Here is a 25,702-nt window from a genome sequence, read left to right on the forward strand (position 1 = left end):
CATGGCGGGTTGTGCGTGCTGGAATGACGTGATCTGAATGATGTTTCCAAATATTCTGGTTGCTGAGAAGAGAATGTTTTGGGTGTTTGTTTTCAGTCACAAAGATTATACAAAATTCCTCTGCTTTAAAATATGTTAGGTTTTAAAAATACATCCTTAGGATAAATGTCTAGTCTCACATAATTGATTAAACTCCTCCTCATCTCCTGACACTACCCATCCCAAGACACCCATGGAGAAATCTGTCTACAATATGGGATTCCATAATTAAGCGCTGAGGCTGTGTGCTGCAAACCATAACTTGACACAAATGGTAAAATAATGCAAGTGGAAATCATTGAGGAATACTTTGTGTGGGTGTTTGAACATGAGCTTAATCTCGAGGATAAATAAAATCAATTAATCACGGGGGCCAGCGGTGGCGTGGGGGAGGAATGTGTTGTGTAAGCAAAGACTCAGAATTAAGAAAGTCCGCCTGGGCAGCAAGGTAAGCTGCCGGGGCGGGGAGCTGGGTAAAGGGGAGCCCCGCAGAAGAGGTTAGACTTCGACGTGACTATCAAAGAGGGGCCATTTGCAGATTTTTTAAGTAGCAGAATAAAATATGAAAATCAGTTTTTAGACAGTAGCCGGGTAGATAGTTCTGATTTATGGAGAAAAAGTGATCCAACAAAAAAACAATTCTTAGATGAGTCAACACTTGCCCTCTGCCTGAAGGATCATGCCCGTCATAGCTCGGGTAAAACCGGTGACCTTCTCTGAGTGATGCTTTTGACCGAAGAGGCTCCCATGGTTTCCCCGGAAGATTTATGCCTGGAATTAAAGACAAAGGGAGTTGCTTGTCTGCTCTCTGCCGTGGATCCGCTCCTAGACTGTCCAGATGTTTGCCGTCGAACATACACCATCCCTGTGTGACAACTGCCCTGAGCCCAGAGAGCACGGTAAAGTCTGATTTATATAATAAAGTTGATGATTTATTTTGGCAGGTAACAGAAACGCGGACAGGTCCCCTTGGCTGCAGTAACTATGACAACCTAGATTCAGTCAGCTCTGTTCTGGTTCAGAGTCCTGAGAACAAGATTCAGCTGCAAGGTACGTAGGTCAATTTTCATTCACTCCCCGCGAGCCTCGGTGGCAGCTCCCCGGGTGCGGTCGCTTCCCCGTTTGTCACCAGCCGTCTGTGTGTGCGGCACTGAGCTGTTAAACTCGCGGAAAAAGCCAATTTCCTAAATTTTTAACCGGCGAGGGCATTCCAGACAAGGTGAAGGAAACGTCAAAATTCACTTTACTTCTTAAGTGAAATAATCTATAGCCGCTGAAGACGTGGCGGGCTAGCATTTTGCTGCTCTGCGGTAATGACCGTCCCGGCAAGTGGCATTTCCTCACAGGCCCGCCTGAGCTTGGGGTTTTTTCCTAGAGATCCTGGTAAAAGCTCTAACCGTACTTATTTGTAGTGTAACTTGAACTGTTGACATTTTAAATATAAACATATATGGCTGTTAAGGCTGCATTTGTCTCCTGACAAAGAGAGATGTACTTGAGAGCATACTAACAACATTTTAATATTTATATTATCTCCTCTGTAAAGACAGGTTATTAGGCTAGTAAGTTACCATCAGTTTTTCTGTTTGAGATAATTTAATAGGGGATTTTTAAAGTAATAAGTTTTAACAGATATATATTGTTTGCGAAGTGCACATTACTTATTCATACAGGCAGGGGAAGGCTGTGAATAAATGTGGACCCATTTGAGGAAGTTCAGAAAAGTCTTCGCAATGGCACTTTGTCGAAATTATTGATTGATTAAAGAGTAATTCTGAGTTCTTTTCTGTCTGCCTTCTTTAATTCTGAGTTCAGGCTGTATTTACATACTCACTTTTTCATAAAAATGTGTAAAGACTTTAGAATTTCTGCCATTTTTCCTCAACTTCTCAATCTTGAAAAATGTAGCAGCTTTGGTTTATTTAAATTTACCCTCAATAATAAATGAGTGCCGTTCATTTTGAATTGTATAAAAATTGCAAGGAAAGGATTTTAAAACTTTAAACGCTATCCAATTTCTAATGATCAATTTTAGATGTAAAGTCACTGAAATATTTCTCTAAGTAGAAATGCAAATATACCAATGTTTCTTAAAATTCACTGCTGCTCACTTTCTTTTTACATGCATGGATTAATTTTGCATCAATATGGACTTTCACCAGATAGGGCAAGAAATGTTTATATCAAATATATGTTCATTTCAATTCATTATTAAAATGTATTTATTGGCACAGTTCATTGATTTTTACTGTTTAGGAATCACTGTGCTCAGGTTTCAGAATATTCTATTATAAACACAAAACTTCAGCCACTTCTCTGTCTTAAAAAAAAAAAAAATAACACAAGGAGCACATGAAGCAACACTTCCCTTTCATAAATAACTATTTTCCAATTCATGTAGTTTCTGCACCTCTGTCCAGTTATCATGATGATTCACCCTTTCAACCTCGCCCTTAATAACAGACCTTTACTGCTTCACTTTAAAAAGAATGCACAGCGTTCACTCATCTGGAACAGCGTTATCATAAATATATTTCTTTTGAGGGTATAAAAAATATGGCTTATAATATGTGGCATTTGGAAAAACTGGTGTTACCAAAGAATTTTTTTATCAAGGTCCTACCATAGGCCTTTGTGTCTTTCATAGTTTGTAATTTAGTTGGTTGGTTGGATGAATGGATGGATGGGTGGATGGGTGGAGGGAGGGAGGGAGGGAGGGAGGGAGGGAGGACAGAAGGATGGAAGATGGATGGACAGATGGATGGATGGAGGATTGATGGATGGATATAAATAGATATGCATGATATAGATGATAGATAAATGATAGATAGATGATAGATAGATAGATGATAGATAGATAGATAGATAGATAGATAGATAGATAGATAGATAGATGATATGTGTACGTGTTGTGCTGTGTTGTGTTGGATTGTGTTGTGCTTTGATTTTAAGCCCAAGGTGAAGCATTAGAATCAGTGTTTGGTCCTTTGGGAATCTTCTGAATTCAGATGTATTACGGAGAGGAGTCCGGAACTATGAGTTTATCAATATCAACCTTCTTCTTTGAAGCCCTGACTCCTGGGGAAGAAAACGAATTGCTCCTGAAGCAGCATTTCACCGGAGCAAAGAGAGCGTCCATGTGAATCGCTGCGGGCATCAGCATCAGGCAACACGGTTAGGACAGGGCGCCCCGACTTAGCCACCTCTGTGAGAATCAGCACTCAGAAATGAGGCGGCAAAGCTGCACGGAACATTAATTTTGACTGAAAACAAATGAAATTGAGTAATTTCTGGCAGTGAGGGAGCTGGGTTGACTTGTTTGTTTGACCTTGAGATCCGGCTTTGCACCGTGAGGTTACAACCCACCGTGTTATGATATTTATGTAGATGCGGGACGATAGTCTGAAAGTAAAACGAAAATGCTGGAAACTATTGGAAATCAAGTGGTGGAAAATAAATGCCTGCTTCCCTTTTCAAAGGTAGACGGGCTCCATCTAGACGATTAAAAAATAACCAAATATTCTAATCAAGTAAGTCAGAGAGCTGATCAAATAAACTTAAAAATCAAAATCAGACCATCCGAAGGATTAAACACGTCTGTAATTTCTGGGATTCTTGCACAGCGCACGGAGTCAGCATATGGTGGAAAGAATGATAAATACTTGCGGTTTCATGGACTTAGATCATCTTCTAGTGATCGTTTTTCATATGCATCAATCCATAAGTTGATATACTGCGTTTTTCCCTTTTTTGACTCCTGTAAGTATGTAGTACCCTTTTTGTCTTTATCAAAATAAACGTGTTTGCTGTGTTTTTCCTGCAAGGCCTGCAAGTTCTCCTCCCGGACTATCTTCAGGAGCGTTTTGTCCAGGCAGCTCTGAGCTACATCGCCTGCAATTCCGAGGGAGAGTTCATCTGCAAGGACAATGACTGCTGGTGTCAGTGTGGACCCAAGTTCCCAGAATGCAACTGTCCCTCCATGGACATCCAGGCCATGGAAGAGAGCCTGCTGCGAATAACCGAGACCTGGAAATCCTACAACAGCGACTTTGAGGAGTCAGGTAAGGCCTCGGTTTTAACCCGACGCTCAGCCTCGCCGAGTGGATTACTGTACTGAAAAGACCACGTTGCCCACTTGGAAGAACAATGGCATTCTTTTATTATTTTTTAAAATACATTTTTATTGATTTCAGAGAGAGAAAAAGAGAGAGAAACATCAATGATGAGAGAGAGTCATGGATCGGCTGCCTCTTGCTCGCCCCCTGCTGGGGATCAAGCCGGCAGCCTGGGCCTGTGCCCTGACCGGGAATCGAACCTCGACCTCCTGGTTCATAGGTCAACACTCAACCACTGAGGCTCGCTGGCCGGGCAGAGCAATGACGTTCTTGGAAGGGATTTTACTTCACTATTATTATTATTTCAGATGGACATGTGGATTGATTTTATTAACAGTTATTCAGTATTTCATCCAAAACATGTATGGTGCTTTGTGTATTGCCATGTACTATTGGCACTGGAACCTGCCCCGCTTTTGAGCTGATGGATTAGTCACTTTTTGCTTTCCTCAATAGAAGAACTGATCAGGTGACATCTCTGACGCCTGGCAGGATGTTTTCCCGTGGTCCCTGAGGTTTACATTTGAGACAAAATGCAGAGGGACTTGCTCTGTGCCTTCATTACGCTGACATGACCTTATGCCTGTGTGCCTTTGTTTAACTCTTTATTTTTTAATCACATTTAGATCGATTTTGATTTGATAGTGTTTCTGGGTTTGGGTTTTTGTTCTTTTGGAATGACCCACCTGGAGTGGTTTGGGTATGGAGGCAGTGGAAAGAGAACAGTAAGTCGTCGCTGGCTCTTATGTGAATTGCTGGAAGTGGATTGCAATCGCTTTTCATGGTTAAGTCTAATTTCAAAGGAAACAGAGGGACCCCACTTTGCCATGTGCCTGGAAGAGAAGACAATCCAGTGTTTCGGCGAACAGCCGAAGTGTCAGCCATCGCTGGTTTTTCAGAAATAGGCAACTAAAAATGTCATGTTCCGTATCCCTTAACCGTACAATCTTAGGTGGGAATATAGGCTTTGCTCCTGCTGTCTGACCTTCTAGAGTCAGGGAAAGGAGATGTAAACGATATTGTTTTATGAACTTCAACACATTCAGTCCACTGAAACCATCACCACTGTTTCTGTCCAAACTAAGTAGCTGAACATCAGATAAGCGAATTTCATTGGTAACAAGCCAGGTGATCATTAGCAAGTCGTTTAATCTCTTAAAACTCCGGCTCCCTCATTTGTCATTCAGTTACCTTTAGACTAGAAGAACTAGGTATAAAATTCTCATTCGAAATTCACCGCCACACATAATATTGCATCCTTCTGGGTGAAGCTCTTTGGCAATCGTGTGCTTATATTTATAACCTAACTGTTTGATAGGGATTGGTAATTAGAATATAGGGGCACAGGAAAGAAAATAAGCTTTTTGTAATATCAAATCTCTAGTGATGAGTCTTGCAATATCCAGGTATGTTTTAATTTACTGTGATAATCGCTCATCGGCTCTACCGTAATTTATGGATATCCCCAGCGTGAGACAGTGTTCAGCTTCCATACTAATATATCAAAAGCACTTTGGTTCTCGCTGCGGTTTGCTCCCATTGGCCAGCGTGTCCCCTGCGATTCATCAACGCCTGGCTGTATCGTATCGAATGTATTATGAACATCACCTTTGCCTTTACCAAATTTATCCTGTACTTCAGTTAATTTCCTCACATCATCTGAAGGAAGATGACTGTAGAGTGTCAGGCAGGTGTTTTATGCGAGGATCCCTGGTGTAGCTCCCGAGGGCCTTCTCCAGCCGCCTCTCCCTGCTCCAGCGGCCTGATGGATTTCCGTCCCCAGATCAGGGCCGTCGTCCCAACCGTCTGAAAAGGGTTCGACGTTTTCTTGAGGGCAGAGGACAGCAGGTGTCTCATCATCATCACATAGAAACTAGTCAGCTGGGCTGTATTTAGTAGTCACGTTGTACATCGAGATATCCATTGATTGATGAGTGACATCAAATACGTGCTCGGCCACGCGTCGTCCAGGCTCATTTAATCTACCTGATCCCCGGCCTCTTGGAAGGTCACAGGAGCTGTGCTTGATCTTTTCAACAGGCATATCCAGAGACACAGTGCAAAGAACCGAAAATACTTTGCCTCTGTGAAGTTTTCTTGTTTTGTTTTGTCTTTATCTAGGGAACGTGAGGGATCCCTGTGGGTCTTCTTTTTCCCATCACTCAGCCCTGAATAAGAACATTAGAGATAAGGCCGCGGATGATACAGATGCACCAGAGCGCAGAGACCCGGTGCTTTGTCCATCACAGTTTGAATTAATTTATTGTGAAAAGTTGCCTCTGTATATATATATGATTGTTCTAAAGCTATGATGGTCTGTATTTATCAGAACCCATAATTTGGTCAGCTATCCAGGTTAGCTGGAAACAAATCATTCAACACTTTGATTCTGCATCATAAAAATAACACAAATGGGGACTTTCTTCAGTGTTTCAATGTTAGATTTTTTATGAAGACACCGACTGTGGTGAAGGGAGATTAATAAATAATACCGTATATCCAGAGAATTTTCCCTTGCCGCCGTGTGGTCCGTTTTAGGAGAATATGTGTACACACGTGACATATAGACACAAACAGTACTAGGGTGACACCTTTAGCAATGCACACAGCATCGCCATGGGGCTAAGTGGCCTGTCACCAAGAGTCTCATTTAATTTTTGTTATCTCGCTGCTATGACTTAACAGTAGCCGTGACGGGGAAATAGGCCTTCCGTTGGCAAGGAGCTGACAGAGTGTTAGGGGGAAGATCTTGAATTTAATTGGCAGCTAAACAAATGCGTGGTGCTATGTCAGACTGTCAGGTCGCTGTGTTGTGTGAAGTCCGAACAAGCATCATCCTGGGGAGGCTGGACCAAATTTGTCGCCCAGGCTGTGCCGGATAACACACGCGGAGCAGCAAGATGAATGTCCCCGGCCCCGGGGGAGCGCAGAGACGTGCCTCAGCTCTTAAAGCCGCCGGGGCTGGAGTGTCGGGATCGTCAGGCCTCCCGCCTGCCGGGGAGTCCTCCGTCCTCCGCCCGATCCAAGGAGCTGTCGATTCTTTAGCTTCTGTCTCCAGCGGCGGGCGGGGAGCTCAGTGAATCACGAAGCCCAAGAGCATGAGCTTGAGCGCCGTCCTTACACCACGACTCTCGCTTATTTTGAAACTGCATTTATTCCTCACTTTTCGATAGCGCGGTGTTGCCCTGGGCTGAAATATCTGTAGCTCTCACTTTCACCCAACAGTCTCGGTCTTCCCTATACTGATGCAGGTGCCCCCTCCCCTCCGCCCCTAGACGGCGCCTCTGGGCCTTTGCATGACCCCCCCCCCCCCGGAGCGTTGGCTCTAGCAGATCTCACCCCCCCCCCTTAGACGCCCCTTCCTCCAAACCATTGACCCGCCTTGGAACCCTCTTGGAGCTCAGCACCGAACACAGTGCTGTAAACGCAGGTGCTCTAATGTTAAATCACGTAATTGTCTTTATTCTATCTAGAAGGCAGGCTGAGAATCCATTAAGTTTTGGCAACTATGTCGTGTTGTTCAGACACATTGAGTTGTGATAAAAAAATTAAATATTTTTCACATAATCTGATGGTAACTCAGATCCCCTCTCTTTTTATTTACACCACACACAGTATCTCACACACGCAGTTTTCTCGGGTAAATGCTGAGCTTCACTTTGTTTCCGTATTTCCACCATCGTCACGCTGTTTGAGCTTTTTTGGAATCTGATTACATCACAGACTAACATTGTCATTTTTTGTTTCCTATTAATCGTTGACTGTCATTTTTTGTTTGTTTGAACAGAAGAGGGCCCTGGAGTGGGAGAGAAGTTCCCTGTTGATGTTGGCAATCCCGTGGCCGCCTTCATTCTTTTTCTAACACGAACAACATCCCATTTTATTTCTAATTCATACCAAACTGAAGCGATGTCTGTATACCCGAGCACTTTAACATTTTATTTTTTTGTAAAAAAGGATTATTATCCTATAATGTAATTAGCAATTCTACTTAAATGCCCTCAAGCCCAGTATATAAGCTAAATGCCAATTTGCGCTGCATGATGCTACTTCTGATCAGATGTTCTTATTTCCCTGGGGAGCGCTCACTGGGGTTTCAGTTTGAAATGTATTCGAATCCGTGCAACAGGAGTGACCACGGATAAAATGCCAACGCGTCCTGAGTTTCTCTCCATGATCATTTTTCTTCTTTCCTGATATCTTACTTTCTGTTAAAATGCATACTTACATTTTGAAATTCTCAGATGAAATACGAGGTATTTACCATCAGGAAGGTCTCCTAGGAGAAAAGTACATCTGTTCAATCTTTAAAACAATGCTTGAACTTTGCAGCATTTTTAAAATTCCAAGTCAGCTTTGATGATAACATTCTAGGATGTGAAAATCCTTCCCCGGAGGGTGGAGAGCAGGGGAGGAATCTAGTTAGTTGAAGTTGTAAGAAACCCATTTTTTTTTTTTTTAAAAGAGAAATACATTTGTAATGTGTGTCTTTTTAAAAACGTTCTCTGTTCTCTTTTCATCCCAACTCCATCCCATGCTGCTTTAAAGAATCAAAGACAGATTTACCACGAAACAAGACTTTCTTGAATAAATGTATATTTTCTTCAATGAATTACACTGCATTAAAAAAGTATTATATCCCTGTTAACACAGCAGTTATAACTTCGTATCACATCAACAGTAAAGTCAGGCATGTCTGGTAACAGTCTTGGTGGGAGAGAATCGTGCGTACGTCGGAGTAATGGAATTTTATGGAGATCATCTTGGTACAGAATCAAAGAAGGGTGGACTCTGGCTGATGCGGTAAAACATTTTTCAGGACTCAGGAACCCCGTAGGAAGGCGACCTGTGAAAATTGAGGCTGCGTGTGCCTTGATTGTCCTCAGAAAACCTAAGCAGAGTGGACCTGTGCACGCATTTTATAAGTAGCTCTGTTTGCTGGGCAAATTACTCTCCTAGTTATTACCCTTCCGATATCAGCTGACTAATGGATCCAAATCTGTAGGTATTCAGGCTTCGGGGACTGTGTCAGTGTCTCAGTAGACTAATTTGCTAAGTGCCGCATCTAAAATAACGTTTCCTGAATGTCTACAGGCCCGGGGAGGTGATGCAACGCTGGTCCTGCCCAGCTGGTGAGGCTCAGTTGGTTGAGTGTCGTCCGGTGCAGAGAGGTCGCAGGTTCGATTCCCGGTCAGGGCACATGCCTGGGTTTTGGGCTTGATCCCCAGTAGGGGGCGTGCAGGAGGCGGCCCAGCCGATCCAGGTTTCTTTCTCATGGATCAGTTAGGTTCCACCCATGGGCAGGCCGCCTTCAAGGTCAACTATGGCCCCAGGAAGACCAGCAGCTGAAATTCAATGAGTGTAAATTCCTTCCTGGAATTTCTCCTGAAATCCCTAGACAGCTCTAGAACAGAAACAAGCCAAAAAAAATAAAAATAAAATTATCTCTTACTTTGGCCGACCACTGTGGGAACCTGAAGCAATAATAGCAGACGTACCTGAGCCCCCGACGATGTTTATCCAGAGGTTCCTCAGTGCCCATGCCTGGGGGGTGCCCCTCTGCTGGATTTCTGGCTCAGGAAACTCTTCCTGTGACTTGACTGTGGAACACAAAACACGTTGAAACGTTTTTGGAGGAAAGATGTACACTCTCGCTCCATATAAAAGCTCCTATGAAGTGTCCGGGGAGTTACTACATCTCACACTAGCCGAACAGCTCTGTGTTGTTGGGCAAACAGTCTGACAATTTGATTTATAGAAAACGAGAGGCTAAATCTATATGCCTGAGCCGGTGACACACCTGACTAATGATAGCACGGAGATAGCAGAGGACAGGGTGCTGCTGGCAGGTGAGCGGAGTCGTGGAGTCGTGGAATCACAGTGGCCTTTTTCTTGTCTTTTCCTGTTAATCTGGCTCATGTTGATTGATCGATTTCTTTTTTTTTTAATTGAATTTCTTGGGTGACCCTGGTTAGTAAAATTATATAGGTTTCAGGGGTACAGTTCTACAACACATCCCATGTGTGTTGTGTTGTGTGTTCACCACCCCAAGTCAAGTCTCCTTCCAGCACCACTGATCCCCCCTCCACCCTCTTCTGTCACCCCCACCCCTTTCTCTCTGGCGATCGCCCTACTGTTGTCAAGGTCTAAGAGTTTTGGGGTTTGGTTTGGTTCTGCCTTTGGCTTAACCCCTTTACCTTTTCACCCAGTCCGCCACCCTCCCCGCGGACTGGCCCCAGCTGCCGGCCTGTTCCCTGGGCGTCTGGGCGTCTGTTTCTGTTTCGCTCCTTGGCTCAGAGGAGCAGGGCCTAGTCTCCAAAGAAGCACGACCGTGTTCTGGAAGCGGAGTCGGGATGATGCGTGGGTGACAGTCGTCGAGTTCTTCTCTATCGGGCTGGGATCCGTGGCGCTGAAAGCTCTCAGTAGGAGGAGGGCACAGCAGAGTCGCAGAGAGGACACGGAGCCCCCGTAGGACACGGAGCAGAGAGCTCATCGCCTTCCCCCGGCAGCTGTCGGCAGCTGTTACTTGACATGAAACGTTGGGGACTGAGAACGTATGACAGATACAAAGCCATCAGCTACGTGTAGCTGAACATGAGCTTAAGACTCATGGAGTGGAAACAACAGATACATGTTTTGAAGAAATTTGATTGTGAAAAGAGGAAGGACGTTGAATGCCGGCCCACACACTGAAGGGCCTTGGGTTCGATTCCCCGTCAAGGGCACGTACCCGGGTGGCAGGTCCCATCCCCAGCCCCGGTTGGGGCCTGTGCGGGAGGCAACCAGTCGATGTGTCTCCCTCACGTCGATGTTTCTCTCTCTCTCCTTCCCCCTCCCTCCCTCCCTTCCTTCCACTCTCTCTAAAAATCACTGAAAAAATATCCCCAAGTGAAGACTAAGGAGAACAAAAAGTTTACACTGGAGACCTAGACATGCTGTGGTCGCTCATGTCATGCTGCTGGTACATGATGTATATCGTGCTGTTGACTGTGGGTTTTAGAGAATTAACACGTAAATACTGAAAGTTTTTGTTTTGTGTTTAAATTACATATCGAAAGGAAACAGAAATAATTGGTCTCCGGAAAAGTTCCAAGTAACCTTGTAAACATAGTTCAATACACTGTTTTTACCCAAAGAAGCGGCTGGAGAGCTCTTCTGAATTATTTATGCTAACCATCTGTTCCCTGCGTATCGTGTCTTCCAGAACAGACAAATCTCATGGCCTTCAGACTTCAGCTACTACTACCTCTAGATGAGCAGCTGCTTTCTTATCAAAAATCCATACTGAAGCTGTTTATCCTAAGCCGGTGAATTTCATTAGTACCCCCGGGGCTCCGGCTGAATTAATCGATTTAAATAGCATCCTCCTTAAAAACAGGTGCTTAAGTGGCTTATCCCAATTCTATCCTTGCAACAATAGTACTCAGGAAAAAAACAAAAAAAGCACTCCAGATTTTCGGCTAAAACAAAATAATATGACTGCCTGCACCGACGACTCCTTTTTGTTATGAAAACAAGCACGGCGTTGTCTTAATGGAAGAGTGATCTTGGGCTCAACCGTCTTAAGGGGAATTCACACTTTGAGGACAGTTTGACTATTATAATTTTGAAATGACACATTTAAGTAAAAAGGGATTTCTGGTCACTCTGTTAATATCATAGGGCCGCTGTAAAATATTACCACAAACTTGGGAGCTTAAAACATCAGAAAGGTAGAAAAATCAAGGAGTCAGCAGGACCACGCCCGCTCTGGGTGCTCCAGGGGAGAAAGCGTCCTTGCTTTCTCCAGCTTCTGGTCGCTGCCCGTCTTGACTGGCCTCTGATGGCATCACTGCCGTCCCGGCCTCCGAGTCTCCCCTCCTCTCCTCTCTGCCATCTCCCTCCGCCTCTCCATTGTGAAATCTCTGGGATGGCCTTCAGAGCCATTTCAATAAACCAGATTAATCATCACCCCATGGTGACAAGGAAAGACTTGCTACAGATAAATGAAAAGGGCCAGGAAGATTTTATTTAAGACTATTAAATGGAAGAGATGGACCAAAGCTCCACTTCAGCAAAAGGTGGGAGAAATTTTAAGCACCGGGGGGGAAGCTGGAAGGAAAATAGCAGAGGACAAGTCATGGGGGAGGTCAGTCAATGTTATCAGGTCATCTGTGTCTGCTAATTGGTGATTAGTTAGACTCTTATCTTCCCACAGAGGATGAGAGATGGGCTCTTCGTCTTTCTGGATGGTTCTATTTCACAGGGATGGCTCCCGGGTCCTTGAGAAAGACATCCCCGGGTCGTAAACCTGTCCAGAAGCTGGGATGAGATTTACATCTGGACGGGGCAGAGGCAGGATTTACAATCGCAAGTTTTCTAAAGTAAATGCTTGAACTAAAGAGAGGTCATGGGCTGCCTTAGTCCATTGGGCGCAAATATCATCAAATGGTGTGGCTGAGAGACAACCAAAGTTCGTTTCTGACGGTTGTGGAGGGTGAGAAGCCCAAGTTCAGGCACCGGAAGGTACGCGGTGTCTGGTGAGGGACCCCCCTCCCCACTCTTAGGTACTTGTTACATAAGCAGTCCCACCCCTGGCCCCATCACCTTGGGCGTTAGGACTTCAGCATATGGATTTGGGGGGCAATGCATTCCGACCATATCAGGGACCTGTATTCCCAAAGAAACCTGCCTAAAGTGTGTTCCAGCTGCAGCTAAGGGACTGTGAAGGCCGTCTTGGTCAAAGTCAAGACTTTTAACTTAATTGTAGCTGCAATGATGTGTTTTTCAATTAAGGGCACATTTACAGGCGCCAGGGGATAGCATGTGGATGGTTTTTGAAAGGCATTCAGGACAGTGTTATAAAGGAAACAGAATGAATGGTCTATGGGAGCACCACCAAGAACCACCCACGGCGCACAGGCTCAATGATTTCAGCATCCACCCTCGTGGAGAGATGCGGCCTTCCTTATAGTACTTGAAAGTCACAACATTTTTTTTTTTATTTTTTTTTGGCTTGGGTCTGGGGAAAAAGTAGGTGTTCAACAAATGTATTTGAAAATTTTTATATTTTAAAATGGTATTTCTTTCACTTGTAGACCAAACGTTTTTGTTAAGCTCATTGGACATCTCCGATCAGGTCCCTTATTCACGTATGTTTTGTACAACTACATTTTTTAGGCCCAGATCTTTAAATTGGACTGTTATCATCTAATAGATGACATAAGTTAAAGACCGTAAGAAGCATGTAGGAGACAGCCACACTTTCATTATTTCTATTCATCTTGTGTCTTTGTAATCTCTGTAACTGTAATGTCCTGGAATCGGGGAAGATTGCTACTCCAGCTCGGTCAGCTTTCTGCCCAGGCAACATTGACAAATCAGGTAACAGCTCAGAGTTTCAGATTCTTTTTTCTCTAGGTGTGGGTTTGTGATAGTGAAGAAAAATATAAAATATAAAAGAGTCCAAGAGTTCAGCTCAAAACTCTGGACATTATGTCTAAAATCCACACGAGACTCCGCCCTGTGCAGAGAGGGTGGCGGACAGGGTCCCCCAGGTTATGTGGCTCTGGAGGCCAAGGGTGGGAACCGGAGCCTGCAGGGCCTGGCTCCCCAGCCTCTTCACCGAGCTGCTCCCCTGCAGCGGAGAAAGCAGAAATTTAATTTAACAAGATCACAAACTCAGGTCAGAGGAGGCATCCTGAGCCTTTCTCACTGCGGATGTTTCCCTAGGAAGGCGATGCGCTTTATATGCGAGACGGATATTATCTTGTTTTCATCGAGCAATTCCACGGGGGATGTTTAATTAGATGGATAAAAACTCAGGGTTCTTTTTAACAATTTAAAACAAGGAAGCAGGTCGCGAATAAGGGCCGCGTTTTGTCAGGGCCGGAGGCTGGGCCGAGGGGCGCGGGCCAGGAGCGCCGTCTGGACCCGGGTCGCCGTCGCTGCTGGGAGACCTGGGAATATCGCATTTAAGATTACAAACAGTCTCCGGGAGTTCTCACTAGAATGATGTTTTTCTTACTATTTTGCACGGGTGTTAATTGCCTGCTAGTAATTAACTTCCCATGTGACCGTCAAGAAGTGTAATCAACGGGAACAGGAGAGGGACCGAGCTGTCAGGGCGTCTGCCACCAAGCTCCCCTTCTCAGCCCTGGCGGGGTGTTTCTGTTTTAATAAAACGAGCAGGTGCAGGTGCAGGGGGCTGCCCCCAAAGCCACCCGCTGGACCCGTTCATCTCGCGGCTCTGCAGCGAAAGGGTGGCCCACCCGAACCCTGAAATAGAAGTGCCTCATTTTCCAACTTAAAGACATTATGTGCCTCCTGCCAGGCCTGCAGCTGGCACATGGACTTAGGAAAGTGAGGGAGGGGAGACTTTGCGCGACACCTTCAACGTTGTGCTGACATTGGAGTAAGTGGGGGGGGGTGAGCTCCAACCCCGTCCAGGCCTCCTGGGGGCAGGCCCTGCGTTACCCCGAGGAGCTGGGGACCAGCCGCGTTTCATTCATGGAAATGTTTCCAGTACTTCTGTACAAAGTAAGATCCGCCGGATTTAAATGCATTTCCTCCCTTCTAGTTCTTAAAGTTCTCTTGACTTTTTTATTACTCAGATATTGGTTTATCACTTAACCTATCCAGTTTAATATTTCTTCTGTAGCCGGTCTGTTTTCTCTCGGCTTCATGGCGGTTTCCTGTGCATTTATAGATACGATGTGAGTAATGGGTAGGGGCTGGAAGAAAAATGAAAGTCAATCTTTATCACTGGGCTGGCAAAACAATTATAGGTGCTCTGAGACGCGATTAATCTTCATCAGCAAGCGAGGGAGATGCAGAATCGGTGGTCTGATTTCTGGCATCAATATTTTACACTAATTCCTGAAGTTCCTTCAGTTCTCCACTCTTTCCTAGATGCCATAAAAAAATAACAAAACCTTGCGTGTTTGATGGACAGAAACGTCTCCTTGCAAAATGTGGTATTAAAATCAGCTTATAGGAAAGGCAATTGCACTAAATAATTATCTTTAGAATACAGATGATTGTAACACTAACAGTCGCAACCACCACCACCAGTAGTGTTCAGAAAAATGACAAACACAGGTTGCATGTGGGAAAAGTGACAAATCTAAATGTGATAAAAATGGGGAGGCGTAACGTGTGCTAAAGTACTATGTACCAGCAGTTGTACATGATATCCCGTTGTTCAGTGTGATTTAGGAGTGACATATGAAAAACCTTGGGGGCGTGTGTGTTATAGGATTTAAACTAGGTCAGGTTTGAGAATGATAATCTGATACAGACGCTGCATATTACATAACATTCCAACTTACCTGGGATGGTTTGTTATAGCAGCAAAATGTAGCCTCTGTGGACAATTATAAGGCATGTAAGAGATGATAGATGATTGATAGATGGATAGATAGATGTATTTTAGATATTGATGGTAAATAAATACACAGATAGAGTTCTGTTTATGTATTCAGTGTCCTGTAAAAGTAACTTTTTATGTTTCCTAATATACAATAGAATCTAAGGAAACTGTAGTTTATAATATATGAAGAATTGTTCCTAAATCTCTCTTAACGATATTGACTACATTTGTCCAGAGAAGGAACATTTCTGGCTAAGGTCTAATGTTTCCATGGGTTCCAATAAAATAAACATTCCTTGAAATGGAATCTAGTTTTTTGGGTTTTTTTTTTTTTTGCTAGTTTGTTTTAGGATGAGTTAAATAATGGATTGTGAACAACCGAAGTCCATTGGAACATAAAAATAAGTGTGTTTTCATTTTCGTTCTTTGTGTTCTGCGGGCGTATGAAAGATGGCAAGAGATTTTTAAGTAATACATCTTTGGTAAATCACCATCATAATGTTTGCACAATAGTGCGGCATCCCTTTATTGACCATTTATTTGGGAGCTTGAAATATCGGTTCCATTGTAGATCAATCCCTCTGATAACAATTTCACCAGCTTTGCAATTTGCTATTTCAATTTAAGATTGCCAGTGGTGTTAGAACCGCTATTACTTTTATTGCTCAGATTAGTATTGAAAATATTGTTGGGAGAAAGAAGCAATATCGCCGTGATTTTATTATTAGGCCACTTTTCTGGTGCACAATGCTGGGCCTCTCCGAGAGCATCAGCCTCTCCGACCGTAGAGTGTCATTTATATCTTTTATGACCGGCTCTCAGGGTTCTCCCTCTAAGAACAGTAACGGCGATTTTCAGAGCTACGGCCCTAGCAGCTCACCACTGTAGAGCATCAAATAAAAATATGATGCTCCAAGTTTGAAACTTGGCAGTACCTTTTAGGGGGGAAACAAAAAATCAAATGATAACTTTCAATTTTGTTTCTGTGCCCCATCAAGTTCCAAGATAATCTATGGTGAAGAGGAGGAAGATTAATGCAAGATAAATTAAGCTTAAACCAACATTTTTTTTTCTTGTTATTGTTTATTTTCCCCTATTACTTTATATTTTAAAATTACAGTTGATGTTCAGTATTCTTGCAGTTTCAGGTATCCAGCACAGCAATTAGACGTTTACCTAATTTATGAGACTTGCTCGTGTGAGGCCTAAGTAAACTTTTCTGTAGACCTGTGTTCACAGGAAATCACTAAACTCCTTTGACTTCCGTTTTCACTGTTTGTTAAAAAGGACCTGCTCTGAAAATGGACAGTTGGCCAGAAAGGGGACTGTCGTTTCGGGCCTGTTTTCCTGTTTCAAGAGAAAGAATATACCCCGCACGTCTTCCTCGCTGAGTGGGCAAGGGAGCGAAGGCCGCTCTTAGCGCCACGACCACGGCTCGGCTTCCCAGCTGATGCCAGACTCATGGTTTCAGGGGGTCCGATCTCTCACGTGTTCAGTCTCAGGGGGTTCATCTCTCACGCGTTCAGTCTCAGGGGGGTCCGATCTCTCACGCGTTCAGTCTCAAGGGGTTCATCTCTCACGCGTTCAGTCTCAGGGGGTTCATCTCTCACGTGTTCAGTCTCAGGGGGGTCCGATCTCTCACGCGTTCAGTCTCAGGGGGTTCATCTCTCACGCGTTCAGTCTCGGGGTTCATCTCTCACGTGTTCAGTCTCAGGGGGGTCCGATCTCTCACGCGTTCAGTCTCAGGGGGTTCATCTCTCACGCGTTCAGTCTCAGGGGGTTCATCTCTCACGTGTTCAGTCTCAGGGGGGTCCGATCTCTCACGCGTTCAGTCTCAGGGGGTTCATCTCTCACGCGTTCAGTCTCAGGGGGTTCATCTCTCACGCGTTCAGTCTCAGGGGGTTCATCTCTCACGTGTTCAGTCTCAGGGGGGTTCATCTCTCACGCGTTCAGTCTCGGGGGTTCATCTCTCACGTGTTCAGTCTCGGGGGGTTCATCTCTCACGCGTTCAGTCTCAGGGGGGTTCATCTCTCACGTGTTCAGTCTCGGGGGGTTCATCTCTCACGCGTTCAGTCTCGGGGTTCATCTCTCACGCGTTCAGTCTCAGGGGGTTCATCTCTCACGTGTTCAGTCTCGGGGGGTTCATCTCTCACGCGTTCAGTCTCAGGGGGGTTCATCTCTCACGTGTTCAGTCTCGGGGGGTTCATCTCTCACGCGTTCAGTCTCGGGGTTCATCTCTCACGCGTTCAGTCTCAGGGGGTTCATCTCTCACGCGTTCAGTCTCGGGGGGTTCATCTCTCACGCGTTCAGTCTCGGGGGGTTCATCTCTCACGCGTTCAGTCTCGGGGGTTCATCTCTCACGCGTTCAGTCTCAGGGGGTTCATCTCTCACGCGTTCAGTCTCAAGGGGTTCATCTCTCACGCGTTCAGTCTCAGGGGGTTCATCTCTCACGCGTTCAGTCTCAGGGGGTTCATCTCTCACGCGTTCAGTCTCAGGGGGTTCATCTCTCACGCGTTCAGTCTCAGGGGGTTCATCTCTCACGTGTTCAGTCTCAGGGGGTTCATCTCTCACGCGTTCAGTCTCAGGGGGTTCATCTCTCACGTGTTCAGTCTCAGGGGGTTCATCTCTCACGTGTTCAGTCTCAGGGGGTTCATCTCTCACGCGTTCAGTCTCAGGGGGTTCATCTCTCACGCGTTCAGTCTCAGGGGGTTCATCTCTCACGCGTTCAGTCTCAGGGGGTTCATCTCTCACGCGTTCAGTCTCAGGGGGTTCATCTCTCACGCGTTCAGTCTCGGGGTTCATCTCTCACGCGTTCAGTCTCAGGGGGTTCATCTCTCACGTGTTCAGTCTCGGGGGGTTCATCTCTCACGCGTTCAGTCTCAGGGGGGTTCATCTCTCACGTGTTCAGTCTCGGGGGGTTCATCTCTCACGCGTTCAGTCTCGGGGTTCATCTCTCACGCGTTCAGTCTCAGGGGGTTCATCTCTCACGCGTTCAGTCTCGGAGGGTTCATCTCTCACGCGTTCAGTCTCGGGGGGTTCATCTCTCACGCGTTCAGTCTCGGGGGTTCATCTCTCACGCGTTCAGTCTCGGGGGTTCATCTCTCACGCGTTCAGTCTCAGGGGGTTCATCTCTCACGCGTTCAGTCTCAAGGGGTTCATCTCTCACGCGTTCAGTCTCAAGGGGTTCATCTCTCACGCGTTCAGTCTCAGGGGGTTCATCTCTCACGTGTTCAGTCTCAGGGGGTTCATCTCTCACGCGTTCAGTCTCGGGGGTTCATCTCTCACGTGTTCAGTCTCAGGGGGGGTTCATCTCTCACGCGTTCAGTCTCGGGGGTTCATCTCTCACGTGTTCAGTCTCAGGGGGGGTTCATCTCTCACGCGTTCAGTCTCAGGGGGGTTCATCTCTCACGCGTTCAGTCTCGGGGGTTCATCTCTCACGCGTTCAGTCTCAGGGGGTTCATCTCTCACGCGTTCAGTCTCGGGGGTTCATCTCTCACGCGTTCAGTCTCGGGGGTTCATCTCTCACGTGTTCAGTCTCAGGGGGGGTTCATCTCTCACGCGTTCAGTCTCAGGGGGGTTCATCTCTCACGCGTTCAGTCTCGGGGGTTCATCTCTCACGCGTTCAGTCTCAGGGGGTTCATCTCTCACGTGTTCAGTCTCAGGGGGATCTGATCTCTCATGTGTTCAGTCTCGGGGTTCATCTCTCACGTGTTCAGTCTCAGGGGGTTCATCTCTCACGCGTTCAGTCTCGGGGGGTTCATCTCTCACGCGTTCAGTCTCTCTCTGATGCCACCTGCAAGGCCTGGTACCTGGAGAAACCCCAGCACCTCTGAGGCGCCCTCATTATCCTAATAGAGTGAGCACAGCAGCGACAACCACTGCATTGAACTTGGAGAGTTAAGTGCCTGGCAGAGTGCTTGAGACTTAAAAAGGCCCGAGTGTAATTTTCCCGAATATGTGCTTTAGTTTTATTTACCACCAGCGGTCACATGTCCGCGCGGCACAGTGTGATTAATCGCTTATCGATACTCTGCACTCGACATTCACAGTAATTTCACTTCCAGGAACCTGTTTGCCCGATTCCTGCCCATACGTTAGGACAAGCATCTGTGCTTTTTATCTTGAGGCGTCACTTCCAGCCCGAGCTCCCTTTTCCATAGGAATATTCAGGCTTAGAACCGTGATACGTATCTTATTTCAACATGTTTTTCTCACATGAGCCCCTTGTAGCTTCATTTCTGACATGAGGAAACGCAATTCTACTTTTCCAAATTAAATATTTTGTATATATTCGCATTTAGCTTCAACCATTCCATCCTGGATCTTGTCAGTTGGTTAAACCGTTTAAGAAATATATACTGAATTTATAGTGTATGCAATGTGCTGTCTTGGGCTTTTCGATAGGGAAAATACAAAGAAAAATAAAACGTCATCCTGACCCTCAAGAAATACAAAATGATCTCTCCTTTTATATTCCCTCGAGTCTATTATTAGCCTCATCTTTGTCCTCATAGTTGCCTCTGTGCAATGATCTCATAATTTGAATTAGTTTCACACCACACCTCAATAAAACCAGCCCGTCTTGGTGCATGGTTACTATGAGATTGGATGTGATCATGTTTGTGAAAAGCCTGGCAAACAAAAGCACCCTCTAGATACGGGAGATAATATTTTATTTTCCTGTCATCTCTCAGAAGAGTTGATGCTTATTAAGGCAGGAGCCATGCTTTTTTCCAGACTTGGTTTGTTCCGGGCTCTAATTAATAAATGTGTCAGTTTGAACAATTCGAGGAACCTTTCCAAGGCACATTTTCTCATTAGCAAAACTCAGAGCATAATAGTGTCCCTCTCCTAGGAGCGTTGTAGGCATTAAATGAGATGATCCAGGCCTAGTGCTCAGCACAGCCCACATGCAAACACTGAATAAACTATAAAAAGGGAAATAATACCTGGCATTCGTTTATTACTAATTATGCAAAAGTCACTTTATTATGTTTTCACGGTGGTTATCTCATCTACACAGAAAACCTATGAAGCACTATTAGAGTTACAATAATGATTATTTTTGTAGTTTTAATACTGAACCAGCACAGTGATTGGCCCACAGTAGACGCTCAGTAAATATTTGCTGGACTCTTGTGAGCTCTGGAGTATACGTACCTTTGAGGCCATGATTAGCTCTGTACCGGTCCACATTTTTGCAAGAATCGAATCTGACTGCAGCTAAGAAGTAAGTTATGTAACGACATCAGATTGGGGAGGTCATGGAATCAGCAGGGGGACTGGAGATTCTGCTCAGAGGCGACGCCAAGAACAGTCCCTCAGTCACTTTTCGAGGACATCTAGGAGGAATCTGGAACATCTGTATGGATTTAAAAAGCCTCCCCTCGCCCAACTAGTCCAGGAAACCAAGTACATATTCTCTCTGTTGCCCACAGAGACTATTTCCAGACTGTTTCTTATATCAGTACCTCTATTGGTGCAGGTACATTGCTGCAGATATAAAAAACAGGCTCTATCTGACCTAACCTGATAAGAAATCACATAGAATCACCAAGAAAGCTAGAGAAGCACTAGTGTTACCTAGTCAGGACAAAGTAAAAAATCTTACAGGTGACTTATTTCATGACATCATTACTGCTAACCGCAATGAACACTAGATTGCACTGAACTCCACCATTGCTGCTGTTATCACCACCTCTTAAGAAATGGCTCTAGGCCTTGTCTTTGTTGTTGCATCAACAGCTTAAGATTCTGGCTCTGGGTGGGTACATCTAATAGCTTGGATGATGCCTCTACTCTGTAAGGGCACCAAGAAAGTGAAGACTTGAGTCTTGCAGACTTTATACTTCGAGATAAAGCTCTGTTTGGGTAATTTCTCAAACTCTAGGAGGGAGGTTTGTCAACAAGGCAGTCCAATGAAGGACAGATTAATTGGCTTACCATAATAAAGTATTTTAATACAAAATACGGTGTACCTTTCAGAGAAAAAGAAAACAGTCCAGGAAAACAATTTATTTTGAGTCAGCTACTAAAGAATTAGGATCGGTTTCTGATTTATGCCCTCTGGTACCCATCACTTTGCCACCTTGTAAAATCAGCCAGCTCACAAGTGATTGAACAGGCTTGCCTTTAACTTTATACAGCATTAGAGTATTTTGTCAATATCAGTGTAAATTATACTTGTGGCTTATAGAATGGTTTAAATAGACTCACATGGATATGTGGCCACTCAGGTCGTGTCAATGATTTAATGGAGAAGCTGAAAAAATTCTCAGCTTATACAAATCATTTAAATGACCCCTTCCAAATGTTTGGAGAGAAAAAAAAATCTTTGTAAAAGTAAAAATCAACCAGTTCTAGTCAGAATTATGGAGTGGGTCGAAATTTGTGTTGGTTGTATTTCCTCAAGGGTCGGATTTTCATTTCCACCTTACTTACTATCTGCCTTCAGGACAGAACTCCCCCTCACGATGTCTCTTCCCATCAGTCCTTCCCACTCATATTCCCACTTGTTTATCAGTCGTGTTTCTTACCTACTTAAGGCCAGCATTGCCGTCATGTCAAGATTTGCAGTTAATTTATTTTTTAGGCCAGTCTTTGCCACTGAAGAGAGAAGAATCCATACTCTCTTCTGGGAAAATGTGGCTCTCAAGGAATAAGAAGTATCTTTATTCGAGGGTATTCTGCATGGGCAATAACTTTGAAGGTCAATGGTAGATACAGTTTGATGTTTATTTGTCAGGTTTGGAGGTACTTGAGTAGAAGTATAAACTTACTGTAGATGAAATAAACAAACAAGCCAACAGATTAATAGGAATCTAGCTGTAGAAAGAGAGTACATTTGCCATATATTCGTGGTTAGATAAGACCACACTAGTTCAGCATAAGGGAGCAATATTTGTTTTATTAGCTTATTGCTTTAGGATATCTTTGAAAATAAATTCGAAAGCAGCTCTGAAGAGAGATTCTGAATATTTTAAAATAAGTAATCAATTGTATTGGTCAATGTTTTCCATGCCCTTCAATACAGACAGAAACACAAATCAGGATATATGTATTCATGGCTTACACCCTGAAAATGTTCAGTTCCCCACTCTTATCTATTTAATTCAACTGTGAACCATGAGAATAAAGAGCGTAAATAATATATTATTACATGAGATCAATATGTAAATACATTAGTGTTAATAATATTTCTGCTGACGTTAGAGTTAGGAAACTAAAGATAATTTGCATTCGACTTACAAATCTACTCCAATAAAATTTACATGAAGTGTTATTGGGGGAATTGAATTAATATTTAAAGCACTTAAAAGAGTTCCTGCCCAAAGTAAGAACTCACATTAATAGAGAGAGACAGATCATTAATTTAAAATTAGCTAATTAGGTATCAAGTGTTTACTAGAGTTTCCATCAGGGGAAGGGGGAGGGTAGGCAGACCTGGTTATGCTATTTTAAAAAATACTTTATTTTTAATGGAGTAGTCGCAGTCCAGAGAGTCAACATGGTGCCTAGCTAGTCTTCTGTAATTTATTGGAAACATGCCGCCTGGCCTGATTCTCTTTGCCTCCACAGAATTCATTAATATCATGCATTTCCCTTTGCCTTACTCTTTGCTTTGTGTGAATTAGTTTTTTAAGAAGATGGAGTGACTATAAATTCCTGCCAGCATAGAGAATGTTTATTATGGTTGTTAGTATCGTGGTGAGTGTTATTTTCTCTGTAGTCCTCAAGATTATACAGGGAAAAAATATTCAATTGGTACACACTTAACCGGATATTTCCAGATTACATGAGATTGCTTTGTTTTCTTTTATAGCTGTATTTTCCCCACAAAGTCTGGCTAGTCCCTGTTTATTTGCCATTTGAAAAGTGATAGTGGGCCCAGCCGGGTGGGGCTCAGTTGGTTGAGTGTCATCCCATACGCCAGGAGGTTGCTGGTTCAATTCCTGGGCACATGCCCAGGTCTCGGGCTCGATTCCCAGTAGGGGGCATGTAGGAGGCAGCCGACCAATGTTTCTCTCTCTCCCGTTCGCTTCCTCTCTCTCTAAAATCAATACAAACAAATTTTTTTAAAAAAGAAAAGCAATAGTGGATTAAGAAGAAAGGGAAAAAAGCAGTAAACTTATATAATAATTCTAATGTGTCATTCAAATTTCATTTTTATATCCTGTAAATAAAATTTTACCAATTGCCATAGATGAGAGGAAAAAAATCTCCCCAGGAATCTAAGTAGAATGGGTTTCAGGCCCTGGAGATATTCTTCTCACACTTGAAAATATTTCATGTCATTTGTCATTTTTAAAAAATAAGATGAAAGGCTTATTCGGATTCACTTTCATAGACTGAAACATCTGTATGTTCTGCGTACAACAGGTGTCCAATAAATGGTTTGGGTGACTGTCAGTGGTGACTCTTAATGACTTTATCATGAAGTAATTATTCAAGTGTTATGTTAAAACTGTGTTTCTCAGAAATTACATAGTGGCCGTTTTCAGCTGGCACAATTATGTACTCTTTGATAAAATTAAATTCTATTTTAAGCTATCCTTTACCTCGAATATAATTTGCTGATTTAGAGACTTCCAGAATACCATTACAGCAGACAATGAAAAGAGTTAAAATATGCAAGCCCACGAAACAATGAAGGCTTATCAAAAGTGCTCAAGTAAAAGATGACAATGAAATGAATGATTAGTTTTCAAAGTAGCGGCATCTGCTCTGAGACTAATCCCAGGGATGCTTCCCAGTTCCCACGCATCAGCTCCTTTATTCAAAAGAGGGAAACTCTCAAAAGAGACATATGGGACCAAACAAAGCGTAGGGTACTGTGAAATTGGAGTTTTAAAATGCATTTCTTATTTATACCCTGCTTACTTTAAAAACTAATCTGAAGCATATCAAATGGATGAATCCTCAAACATCTTTCCTCATAATTATTTGCTGTAAAATGTTATTTTTCTCCCTTTGGTTTTATTTGTTCCCATTTCCTAGAAAAAGTCTATACCTGCAATGTCCCAAAGATGCCAGGGCCCTGTATTTATTTGGTGTAGAAGGAATAACAACCCTAATGTCCATGAATATAATCTTCTGTTATGTTGTTAAAAAGTTTCCAGGTATGCTTTAAACTGTTAGGCCCTAACAAATTGTAAATGGTTAGTTAAAGAGAATAATCCGAGTGTAATAGAGTTGAATCTTATACTTTTCTATTTAAAAGAATTTCCCTCTTTCTTGAAATGGTAATAAATGTGCTTCATAATACTACATATATTCTATACTAAGCTAATAAAAATGTCTGACGATATTTCTCTGACATAAAGCACTTGGAAAGGTTTATCAATTCTATTGGCAAAAATGAGGGATGAATTCACCACCACTACCTATGGTGAAAGTTCCTTCAAAGACCATTTGAAGGAAAACATGGGAAAACTAAGTGTAGCTTAAATTTTCTGCCCAACCTTTTGCTTCAGCACAAATTATTTTAATTACCTTCTTCCCTGAAAGTCTTATTTTAAGAGGACCAATATATATATATATATATATATATTGGTCCTTTCTGCAAAAGGTTGGGCAGAAAATTTAAGCAAACTTATTTTTTCCATGTTTTCCTTCAAATGGTCTTTGAATGTACTTTCACCATAGGTAGTGGTCGTGAATTCATCCCTCATTTTTGCCAATAGATATATATTTTGCCAATATATATATGTATAGATAAAGCACACACACACAAAAATGCTATGAATTCGCTACTCACAGATTGCACATATTCGTTTTTTAATATGCACGTGTGAAATGCGTTTGGGAGAAGACGGAGGGCGATTGCTCGCGATTAAGTGTTGGGTGTTGGCCGTCCCCAGATGAGTTCAAGCTGTTCCTGAAGAGGCTGCCCGGGCATCACTTCCTCAACGCCTCGGCCCTCGCGCACCTGTGGACCATGGACCCGAGCTTCCAGCGGCGCCACGAGCAGCTGCACAGCAGCCTGAGCCAGCTGTTCCTGAAGGCGCAGAAGGTCGTGCACAAGCTCTTCAGCCTCAGCAAGCGGTGCCACCGGCAGCCCCTGATCAGCCTGCCCAGGCAGAGGTAGGCGCGCCGCGGTGCCCCCCCGGGCCGCTGTTTGCTCCCGCGTGCGGGTGCGGGTGCGGGGACGGGTGGGGGACGGGCGTGGCGCCCCTCTCGGTGCAGGACGTGATCCGAA

General features: G+C 43.9%; 1 protein-coding gene across 9 annotated transcripts in view; it reads left to right on the forward strand.

Annotated features, from left to right (window-relative positions):
* The window catches only part of BRINP3 (BMP/retinoic acid inducible neural specific 3), a 341,361-nt gene that overhangs the window by 283,747 nt on the left and 31,912 nt on the right, over positions 1-25,702 (forward strand). For all 9 annotated transcript variants that reach the window (XM_081123748.1, XM_081123746.1, XM_081123750.1 and 6 more), the window contains 3 exons: positions 984-1,089; positions 3,864-4,100; positions 25,365-25,587. In XM_081123748.1, the coding sequence (XP_080979874.1) occupies positions 984-1,089; positions 3,864-4,100; positions 25,365-25,587 (566 nt within the window). The remainder of the gene's footprint in view (positions 1-983; positions 1,090-3,863; positions 4,101-25,364; positions 25,588-25,702) is intronic.

This window comes from Miniopterus schreibersii (assembly GCF_964146895.1).
Source record: "Miniopterus schreibersii genome assembly, chromosome: 21".
NCBI lineage: Eukaryota > Metazoa > Chordata > Mammalia > Chiroptera > Miniopteridae > Miniopterus > Miniopterus schreibersii.